The following is an 11,464-nucleotide window of genomic DNA, read 5'->3' as shown; positions in this document are numbered from 1 at the left end:
CAGTAGTCTGAGGACCTCACTGCCCTTGATACATTTGAATGCATTTCTTATAAATGCCAACTTTGTTTGTATATCTTAACAGAACATTCAGATGACTGTGTCTACTTATATATTTAAACCGAGATGGGCTGTATTAATGGCTATTGCACTACTAATGGGAGCTGCTGTTGTTTCTTTTTGTTAGTTATACAATATTAATTTAAAAAGAAGTTGTTCCAGTGAAATTGTGGGGCTTACTCCCCAGTAGTTGTTAGGATTGCAGCCTTTAATTCATTAAAACTGCTTACATTGCCATACAAATAAGCCATTCTAAAGAGAGAGAGAAAGAGCACACTTTCATTTGTTTTCATTTCATTTGTTTCCCCCATGTGGGCAGCAAAGCATCATCTTGGAAAAGGCCTTCCTTTACTGAGAGAGGAGAGTGTGTCTCTTGCAAGATCGCATCAGCCACATTGTTTTGCGAGTCGCTTTCTTTCTCATTCAACCCACCCCCCAATAAAATTGTTCCACACCTGAAGATCAACTTTTTAACAGACCCCCCCCCCCCAGTTCAATCGATTGTTGCAGCTGATCGTTGGCAAGTAATCTCTCTCTCTGGCTGCAAAGTGGTCTGCCCCCTTATCTTGGGAGAAATCCCTCTCGAAGGCAGTAGGCCCTCCTTCCGAGTAAACACTCCTGGCCTCAGGCCCACATTTGCACCCTCTGCAGCGCTCAGGGTTACAATGCAATGCAATGGGGGTGGGTGGGTCTTTGTAGGCAAACCAGCCCCTTATTAGATCAGGCCGGGCAAGGAATAGTTAACCTTACCCACTCTCTTCCCACTGACTCCCCCGCCCCAATATCGCGCCCGTCTCCATGTGCAGAGAGACGGAAGGGTAGGGCAGGCAGCGCCTCGTCGGGAGGGGCTCGCGGCAGCGCGGGCTGTTCGCTCATTTCCTGAGGAGTGGGGGTCTGATCGGTGCTCGGAGGGGGAGAGAGAAGGGCGGGCTTGCTCTTGCCGGCGAGAGACGCGCCCCCCAATACTCCCCACGGAAGAGTCTCGAGCTCTCAGCTGCGGAGGAGGCGCCGTGATCATCATTTAGAACAGGTAAAAAAGACGGAGGAAACGCGCAGCAGCAGGAGTTAATGGGGGGCTGCCTGGCTGGGTAGGGGGGGGCGACACTAGGGCTCTGCTCTCCCTCTCCGTGCATAGGGATTTCCGACTAGGGAGACGCAAGGTGCGGGGGGGGGGCAATTTGCTTTTTGTACATGCTTCCCCCACCCCGGGCACAGCGTGGGAGCAGAACCCAGGAGTCCCGATCCTCGCCTCCCTCTCTCCCTGCAACGCCCCCCTTGCCCCACTCCGGGCACAGCGTGGGAGGAGAACCCAGGAGTCCGGATCCTCGCCTCCCTCTCTCCCTCCCTGCAACGCCCCCCTTGCCCCACTCCAGGCACGGCGTGGGAGGAGAACCCAGGAGTCCGGATCCTCGCCTCCCTCTCTCCCTCCCTGCAACGCCCCCCTTGCCCCACTCCAGGCACGGCGTGGGAGGAGAACCCAGGAGTCCCGATCCTCGCCTCCCTTTCTCCCTCCCTGCAACGCCCCCCCTTGCCCCACTCCAGGCACGATGTAGGAGGAGAACCCAGGAGTCCGGATCCTCGCCTTCCTTTCTCCCTCCCTGCAACGCCCCCCTTGCCCCACTCCGGGCACGGCGTGGGAGGAGAAGCCAGGAGTCCAGATCCTCGCCTCCCTTCCTACAACGCCCCCCTTGCCTAGAGCTGGTTCCCAGCCTGGTGGAGACGGAGGGGAGGCACAGGCGCCGCTGCCTTTTAACCCAAACAGCAGCCCCGCCCCCTTGCTTACCTCCCACAGCTGGGGAGGGCGGAGGGAACCCAGGCGTCCTGGCGTCTCCCTCCCTCGGCTTTAACCTAGCCATCCCTCCTTCAAGAGAGAAAGCTTAGGAATCCTGCTGAGACCTCCATTCCTTCCAGCCTCGGGTCTCCTTCCTCCGACTGGGGTTGGGAGGCAATCCCGAGACCCTCCCCATTTTGGAGCCCGGCCAATTCACCTTTCACTTTCCTTTCTGACTTCCGAGCCGCTGCAACAGCCTCCCAATAAGGTGGAGTTTTACTCACTTGCCGATTGCGATGACACTGGGAGAGGATCCCGGCTGAAATCCTGGAGCTGCCAGTCCGTGTAGACAATATTGAGCTTGATGGTCTGCCTGAGTAGAAAGCAGTTTCCTGCGTTCCTTTGGTGTGTGTGTAAATTTGTTTACAGTATTTGGTTTTCAGACCAAACTTTTACAATCACATATCCAATATACAATATACAAACAAGATTCCAAAGAATCTCCTGGACTTTCCTCCTCCCCTTTGTGAATCTTGCTGTTAATAATTTCCTCCTGCATCTTTTATGATAATCCAAATCTTTTACGTCTCCATTATGTCCAAAAATCACCATTAAACTACAAGTGTTATTCCAATCCTACTTAACGGTTTTAACTTTACAATGGTTTTTAAGATAAATTATAATTCCCCCCCACCCCTTATTAAAATTTTGGTCTTCCTGATTTCTGACTCTTTGGGTCATTTTAGCCATTTTGGCATAATCCATCAACTTGATCTGCCATTCTTCTCTGCTAGGGACTTTATCTTCTTTCCATTTCTGGGCCAATAACATCCACACATCTGTGGTTGCATACATAAATAGTCTTTTCTGCTCCCTTGGGATTTCGGCACCTAAGATTCCTAAAAGAAAGGCTCCAGGTTTTTTAGAAAAAGTTATTTTAAACATTTTTTCCCAACTCATTTTTTCCCTGTTTTATACATTTTTGCAAAAAATTTTTTTGCTAATTTACTGGGAGTTAAATACCAGCAGTTTCTTGTGTTCCAAATCAGACGATGAGCAGTAAGCCCCTGCTCCTCTTTTAACAGCAAATGGAATTGGAGCTATTAGCAGGTCTCATAATACTCTTCTGTTCTTCTGCAAACAGTTTCCTAACCTTTGACAGTTGGTGACATAGCCCAGGTTCCAGGTTCTTTGCTTCTGCAGATGGAGCAGGCTGCTCAGTGATACAGATCTCCTCTTCCTAATCTGCCCCTTGCATTTGGTGTGTGCCCCTGTGCTTTCCCTGTTTCGTTTGATTGGGCAAATATTCTAGGACCCTCCAAGCTTAAGTCCCAAACTGGTTGCGTTGATGCTGGAACTAACCACGGGACAGGATTCCATCCCATATCAGTTGCCGCGTAAATAGTGCACCTGTGTAAATTCCTGTGATTTCCTGCCATTTTGGAGCTGGAGTGACCACGGAAAGCCCTTTACACATCATTATGAACTGGAAGCTTTTATTTTTATGCTGTGATTCCTACATTGCAGGGGGTTGGACTAGAGCCTTGGGGTACCTTCCAACTATACGATTCCATGATTCTAGGAATAAAAACTACATTCATCCCGAGGGCTTTCTCGGTAGTGGCGCCCGCCCTGTGGAACGCCATCACATCAGATGTCAAGGAAATAAACAACTATCTGACTTTCAGAAGACATCTGAAGGCAGCCCTGTTTAGGGAAGTTTTTAATGTTTGATGGTTTACTGCGCTTTTAATATTCTTTTGGGAGCTGCCCAGAGTGGCTGGGGAAACCCAGCCAGATGGGCGGGGTATAAGTAAAAAATTACCATATTTTTCCGTGTATAAGACGCCCCCATGTATAAGACATTTTTTGAGCCCAAAATTAAATAATTGCAACATTCCATGTATAAGACAACCCCCAGTTTTAAACTTAAAAAAAACCAGGGGGAAATATAGTCTGATACACGGAAAAATACATCATCATCATTATTTTGCAGTGGAAGTCAGACTGGGACTTTCGACCAGAAGTGCCAACAAATGCAATGATATTGTGTGTTTTTAGTCTCTATTTCTGTAGTGGCAGGTGACTTTTCTGTTTGAGTCCTCTTGTCTTCTGTCAAAGGGTGAAATGTTTAAGTACCCCCCCCCCCATACCTATGTTTTTTAACCATATAGCATTTACTTTTTCCACCTCTCAGCTGCCTGGCTTCCTTCAAACTCGCCACTGTCAGGAGATGGCTGTTCATACACCAAATATAAATTGAGGCTCCAGAACGTGGGATAACCGCCACCACCCATCCTTCTGAAGCCGGCTGAACTATGACCACCAAGCAAGGTGACTCATCAGCTACTTGGGTTCTCCGCTTCCCTTCCCCATTAGAACCAGGGGTCCAAATCAGTGTCGAAATGGAGGACACCTCGCCTCCCATTGGGACCATCAAGGAGATCCTCAAGCGCTCTCGCTCCCGCAAGGACCGGATGGATCTGCATGAAGCTATGGTGAAGCCTCAGTGTTGGGAGGTCCGGCAACAGGTGATTCTCCCCACTCCAGAAGAGGAGGCATCTAAGGCAGATGGACCTGAGGTGATGCTGGAGGATAAAATTGAGACTTGTGTGGTCTCTTTTGAAAACGCCTCTGACCCCAAAGAAGAGAGAGGGACCAAAACAGAAGTGATGGTCGGCCCAGATTGTGTGATTACTATCGAAGAGGAGGAGGTTGACCCTGAAAAGCAGGAGTCGCAAGAACCTGAGTTTGTGTCAGATGATGATGAGACCTGTGTGGTGTCTTCTGAAAAAGGTTCTCAAGAGGAAGAGGAGACCCAGCCTAAGATCATAGATGGAGGGAGCGTTGAGGACTTCGTTGAGTCACTTGAACACACAGGTCTCCCTAGAGTAGAAAAGGCCACCCAGACCGAACCGACACAGAGGGACAGTGCTGAGAGCTGCGAGGCCTCTATCCAGAAGGCAGCCAACTCCAAAGAGGAAGAGTTAATGGAATCTGAGGTGGCATCTAAGGAGGGTGGCATGGCCAGTCGGGCTTCTCCAGAGAAACCAGAGGACCCTAAAGGAGGAGGAGGAGAAACACAAGAGGCTTGCAACAGCCCAAAACGTCAGGGGGCCATCTTGGGAGATGGTGGCATCGCCATGGAGACTGCCCGTCAGGGTTTCCGGTGGTTTCGCTACCAGGAAGCTGAGGACCCGCGGAAAGCTTACGGGCAGCTGTGGGAACTTTGCCGCCTTTGGCTGAAGCCGGAGAGCCGCAGCAAGGAGCAGATTCTGGAGCTGCTGGTCCTGGAGCAATTCCTGGCCATTTTGCCTCAGGAAATTCAGAGCTGGGTGTGGCAGCAACACCCAGAGACGTGTGCGCAGGCTGTGGACCTGGTGGAAAACTTCCTGACAGGCCTTTCTCTGCTTCAGAGACATGGGGAAAAGGTGAGGCATGAAGCATGGGGTGGTTTTTTGGGGGGGGAGGGGGGTTTACAACAGGCATTTTCAAAGCTGTGATCCACTTTTCATGCACGACAAGTATAAATGGCCAATAAATGCAGCCTAGGGTTGTGTATTCAGATTCACCTCTGCTTCTCCCTTCACATAATATTAATCATGTGGGGAAAGGAATGCCTGGAGGAGGTCAGATCCCAAGTCATTTCAGGGGAGCCATGAGTACCAAAAATGGGGAAAATCAAGTGATTAAACTCACAAGTGATTAAACTCACAAATATATTTAGGTTTAGTGCAGGGGAGAGACAAAGTGATAATGCCTTTATGGAAAAAAGGAGTTGGTTTATTTCCTATTGGAATGCAGTTTCGCAAACATAAGTTGAATAATTTTGGGGGAATTTTTCTTCGTATTTATACTGCTTCTCTGGTTAAAAGTATATATTTATAGTAGTATTTTTTCCTGCTGCGTGCATATGCTTTAAAAAAAAATATTTTGCATTGTTTCAGGCACTGGTGACCTTTGAAGAGGTGGGTGTGTATTTTTTTGAGGAAGAATGGAGATTCCTGGATGAAACTCAGAGGCAAATCTACCGGGAGGTCATGCTAGAGAATTATGAGAATGTCCGGTCACTGGGTGAGAATTTAATGTCTGTAGAGTCGTTGGTGAAGGATCTCTGAATCAGCTTGGCTGCTCCATTGTTTACATTCATGGTGGGGAGGTGTTGCCAAGCCTTTGTCCTATCAAAAATGACGAAGTTGTAGCCTTCGGAGGGGCTGCTAGCTCGACTTGACTGCTAAATGTAGTGGTGCTCTCCTTTGGATTACAGTTGATTTATTAACTGCATTCTAAACCACCATCTCAGAGCCATTTACAGATGCGTCATCTGTTGAGTAGAAACAGAGTTATAAATCTTTCATCCTTAGCTGCTCTCTGCATAGATTAACATACTTTACTTCATGGCTTCCTGCTCTGGAACACCATCCAAACGTTCAGGATACAATCAAAAAGGAAAATGCAAATACAAAATTTTAACAACTTTTAATGATATTAAATGTGATTGGCTCGATTTGAAGGACCCTGCAATGACATTTAGGCGTCCCAAGGTTATCACAAGTTAACGATTCCGCACTGTGTTTCGTTATCATGGACTGGAATATTTTGTTAATGAATAAAGGTTTACGGACATAGAGGGAAAAGGGCAAGGAAGGGTTAAGTTGCGTGTGTTTGTCCTGCACCAGCAACTGGTGAAGTGAGAGTGACTCAGCAAGCGTGTTAGAGTGACTCAGCAGAATCTAAAGTGTAAATACACTTGTGTTTGAAGCAAGGTTGCCCTTGGGCCCTGCCCATTTCTTTTCATTATTATTATTAAAAAAATCTGTTCTTCTTTAAAATATTTTTTATTTTGTTTCTCTTCTCCACTTTGCAGGATTTCCAACTCACAAACCAGATCTGATCTCCCAGATGGAAAGTAGCAAGAACCCGGTTCCATGTTTCCAAGATCTCCAGGAGTCAAAAAAAGGAGTCCCACCAAGAGACGCTGGTGAGAAAACAACTGCCCTTGATGTTACTGGTTTTTATTCTGCATTCAGATTTGAAAGCTTTCGCTTCTGTTTATTTGGACACAGCTTATAGTGTTGTCCAAACTCAGTAAACCATGGTTAATCTTAACCATGGTTTGTTAGAAACAAGCTAAGCTTAAGTCATGTGTTATGACTCTGGTTTCTTTCAACAAAACACAGTTGTATTCAGAAGGTGGTGGACTCTTCTTAATTAGAGGCTAGGCTGGTTATCAGGGAAGTTGTAGCAGAGGCCAGATGGCCAACCTATCAGGGAGGTTGTAGTAGTGGCTCTCCTGCATCTGCAGGAGGTTGGGCTAGATGACATTTGAGGCCCCTCTCAACTCTAAGATTCCATGAAGCAACTCCTCTCAAGTCCTAAACATGGATTCTGAGAAAGATACAACTGCTTGAGAACTCGTTTGTCAGGAAGACATACGACTTGCCTTCATAATGGGTCCCATAAGGGGTGCACATCACAACACTGCAGTACAGACTTTGGCCAGTGTGGTGTAGTGGCTAAGAGCGGTAGACTCGTAATCTGGTGAACTGGGTTCAATTCTCCGCTCCTCCACATGCAGCTGCTGGGTGACCTTGGGCCAGTCACACTTCTCTGAAGTCTCTCAGCCCCACTCACCTCACAGAGTGTTTGTTGTGGGGGAGGAAGGGAAAGGAGAATGTTAGCCGCTTTGAGACTCCTTTGGGTAGTGATAAAGCCGGATATCAAATCCAAATTCTTCTTCTTCTTCTTCTTCTTCTTCTTCTTCTTCTTCTTCTTCTTCTTCTTCTTCTTCTTCTTCGGCTCCCCTGACCCTGGTGGAGATGCTGGAGGAGGTTTGAGAGCTGGCCAGGAGCCCACATGGCCAGTGTGCTGGCTTATGCCCTGGGGCAGGGACATTTAAATTCAATTACTCTTTAGGATCATTGGTGGTGTTGAAATCTGCTGGGGAGTAAGGGGCATTTTCCTTCTCTTCCCCCGAGGCCTCAACTTCCAGGTAGGGCTAAACCCAGACAAACATCTACCTTACAAAGACATGGGGGACACGGGGACAAATAGAAGAAGACGCCTTCACCCGGGTTTGGTTCCCCTTTATCACATACACAGCCCGACAAGAAAACAACAAGAATCCCCCGACAGCATACGAATCAATCTGGATAACCTGATTTAAAAATATAGACTCACACCCCACTCACACACAAAAACAAATCTCACTACAGCCAGCCAGAGACAACCAGCCACACCCTCAGCCACATGCAACCTCTCTCACCACCAAGGAATAGTACGAGAACCCATACAAGTAACACTGGCACAAAAACCCACACATACACTAAGTAGAAGAATAGAAGCATAACGACCCCACCCCACTTGCCACTCCCCCTCTTCCCCTCTTTTTCTTCTTCCTGATTGTTTAAACCAAGAACTTATGCATTCACCACTAATAATGAAACCTATGTTGTAGATGTTTTCCTGCATTTATTATGCTGTTTTTGTGATACACAAGTGACATGAGAAAACTTGGTATACTTATGTGTATAACAATATTCCTGCTTATAAAACCCAATTTTTGAAAAAAAAAGTCGTGGGGGAAAGAAGGCACACTCTCTTTGAACTTAGCTTTGTACTTAGTTTTTCACACATGGCGCCTCCAGTTTGGCTTTATTTTTGTTAAGTAAATCATGACACAGTGTCATGTGTCTTGTGTTGTTGTATTGACCTAATTTTAAGACCTGCTACGGAACAGGTGATTTGTTATAATGTCCTGATAAGTAAAACCACAGAATTCAAAGAGGGTTTACTTCCTTTTTCCTATGACTGCATAATCCTTCCCCATCCTTCTCTTTCTTCCCTTTTCCAGAAGATGCTGAGCTCTCGAGCAAGTCTGACTGTGAGGAGCTGTTGACCTGGAAGGAAGAGAAAGCAGCGGACAGCCCTCCGGTTGTGCCGATAACCAGAAGCGGTCTCAGAAGTGGTCTCAGAAGCGCGGACAGGGCTGTCAAAAGCAGCCCTCCCACCACGGACAGCAGCAGGCCCCGCTGGCATCGGACGGAGCCACGATTCACGTGCCCCGACTGCGGCAAGATGTTCCCTTGGCAATCCGCTTTGGCTCGGCACCAGCTCTCGCACGCTAGGGACAAGCTGTACCGGTGCTCGAGCTGCCCCAAGAGCTTCGCCCAGCGCTCAAAGCTGGCCCGCCACCGCTGCCTCCACCCCGGGGACTCCTCCTGCAAGTGCCCCGAGTGCGGGAAGCGCTTCTGTGACCGCAACAAGCTGGCCCGCCACCAGAAGAACCACTCGGGTGAGCGGCCATACCGCTGCGACGTGTGCGGGCGCGGCTTCTGCCTCAGCTCCAACCTGCAGCAGCACCGCCGCGTGCACACGGGCAAGCGCCCCCACAGCTGCCCCGAGTGCGGGAGAGGCTTCAGCCGACACTCCAACCTCATCCAACACCGCCGGGTGCACCAGCTGCAGTGGCAGCAGCAAGGAGGGACCGGCGGCGGGGAACTCCGCACGGGAGACGCTGAGCTCGGACCAGGCTCGGACCTCTGCGAGGAGGAATGGGAATACGAGTGGATCGCAGACGGGCAGGGTGGCGAGCAGGCAGATGACACGCTCCCTTCTGGAAATAGTGAGGGCAACCCACGCTTGGAGCTCCAGCAGGACAAGGAGATCCTAGAGCTCCGTGTTGGGGATTCTGAGCACGGGTGGGACGCGGAGCTCCACAGCGGCAAAATTATGGAGCACCGGCCTGGGATCGCTGGGCACCAGCGGAGCTTGGAGCTGTGTGCTGGAAACCGTGAGAGCGAGGAAATAGTAGAGCTGCGTGTAGGGGATGGTGAGGACCACAGATGGATTGAGGAGGAGGAAGATGCCGATTGTCTGTTTGTCAGCGATGGAGGGCCCCTCTGCTCTGAAAACCGGGAGAGCTATCCCTGTCTGGATTTGCAGCCCGCCAACCAAACCTCGCTGGAAGGCAGCGAGGTCCCCCAGTGCACTGACTGCGGGCGGACGTTCACCCGCAACTCCAGCCTTTCCCGCCACCAGCGGACCCATGCCACGCAGCACCACCACCCGCTGCCCAGCCTGCTGGCCCTGCACCAGCTCACGCACACCTTGGGGCAGCCCCACGCCTGCCCCGACTGCCCCAAGAGCTTCAGCCACCGATCCAAGCTGCTGCGCCACCAGATCATGCACACGGGACAGCGCTCTTTCCAGTGCGGCGAGTGCGGGAAAAACTACAGGGACCGTTCGACGCTCCGCCGGCACCAGCGCTTCCACGGGAAGCCAGAGGCCTTGGGGCTGGCTCCCGTGTGGGATGCCTCTCCTTACTCGCGTGACCCCGTGGAGATGATTTTATGAGCGGGAACACCATGCAAATTCCACTGTGGGAAGCAACCGCTTTCTGGTGGGACCCTGGGACCCTAGATTTTGATGAGCCGCATTTGCATTAGCTTGTTGAACAGTTTGTTCTGACCATGGTCTTGAGGGCGGTGATTGCTTGGAATTATTTGGAGAAAGGGTTGGGAGAAGGGGGGTGCACGCCGTTGCGGATGGGTGGCTGCGAGCCTGGAGAGCCAAATAGCCCCCGCTTGCAAATATTTGGGGTTGTAGCTTACTCCTAAAGATTTGTTCAAGCCTACATCCAGAAAGGGGACTTGGGATTTCAAGAGGGGCAACTCCAAAGCCCTTACAGTCTTTAGGTTTCTGCTTGGTGTAATAGGGCACCCCAAACAATGAGTGTTCTAAACAGAGAAAGGCTTAGACCAAGCCAAGGGAAAAGCTAGCTCTTCCCACTTGCCGGAACAAAGCTACCTTCCTGGTGCCAGTCACTTTGGAACAGGTATTCAGGAGCTAGAGCAGGCATAGGCAAACTCGGCCCTCCAGATGTTTTGGGACTACAACTCCCATCACCCCTGACCACTGGTCCTGTTAGCTAGGGATGATGGGAGTTGAAGTCCCAAAACATCTGGAGGGCCGAGTTTGCCTATGCCTGAGCTAGAGGGTTCATCTCCAGGGCCACAACAATGGTCCCCATCCTAAGGACCGATGACATAGCAAGCCTGTTTTTGGACTGTACCATATCGGCCTGCAGGATGCTTGCGTGTGTTTAAATCTTTCAACATTTGGTGGAGGCAAATCTCTTGCACACAGAAAGCCAGTGGGGGCAGGGAGCATTGTTTTAGAACCTTTCTCCCTGACATGCCAGGGAATTGTGTCAATTTTTTCTCCCTACAGGGAGCTGTGTAATCCTTCCAGCAGTCTGAAGTGGTACAGCCCAGAATCAGAACTCCCAAACTTAAGGGTTCAGGATCAACACAATGCCTCTTTTATTGGAGGCTCAACCAGTCACTTCCTGGCTGTAAATTTTCACCCTCCAGCTTACTTCAAGTCTCTCTCCTCAGTTCTCAAGCATGGTCCATTGCAGTGACTTGGTTGAGAGATGGCTAATGGCAGCTGTTTGTTTATTTGTTTCGTCTTGTACATGTTAAGATTTTTTTATCTGCTGTGAACTCTCCGTCGTGGTTTTCCATTGGGCAGGGAAGGTGGCACAATACCTACTGGGAGATTCAACATCATGGGCAGAGTTTTGGGCTGCTTGATTGTACATATGGAAAATAAAATATATTTTCCTTTTTTTGT

General features: G+C 49.5%; 1 protein-coding gene across 3 annotated transcripts; it reads left to right on the top strand.

The window, feature by feature from the left end:
- Window positions 1–696: 696 nt before the first annotated feature.
- LOC310830669 (uncharacterized protein) lies at window positions 697–11,459 on the top strand. 3 transcript variants are annotated; one of them, XR_014557674.1, is made up of 6 exons: window positions 697–1,087; window positions 4,026–5,259; window positions 5,776–5,902; window positions 6,696–6,809; window positions 8,682–10,684; window positions 10,797–11,459. XR_014557674.1 is itself a non-coding variant. In XM_083710481.1 (5 exons), exons 2-5 carry the CDS (start codon window positions 4,147–4,149, stop codon window positions 10,181–10,183), a joined length of 2,856 nt encoding a protein of 951 aa, XP_083566607.1. In that variant the 5' UTR covers window positions 845–1,087; window positions 4,026–4,146; the 3' UTR covers window positions 10,184–11,459. The 3 variants fall into 3 exon arrangements, 2 of the variants coding, with proteins under 2 accessions (XP_083566607.1, XP_083566606.1); XM_083710481.1 differs by having other exon boundaries at window positions 845–1,087; window positions 8,682–11,459; XM_083710480.1 differs by lacking the exon at window positions 697–1,087 and adding an exon at window positions 3,017–3,089 and having other exon boundaries at window positions 8,682–11,459.
- Window positions 11,460–11,464: the final 5 nt, after the last annotated feature.

This window comes from Podarcis gaigeae (genome assembly GCF_964106915.1).
Source record: "Podarcis gaigeae genome assembly, chromosome: 13".
Classification (NCBI taxonomy): domain Eukaryota; kingdom Metazoa; phylum Chordata; class Lepidosauria; order Squamata; family Lacertidae; genus Podarcis; species Podarcis gaigeae.
The sequence above is the reverse complement of the archived record's forward strand: the minus strand, read 5'-3'. Positions and strand labels throughout refer to the sequence as shown.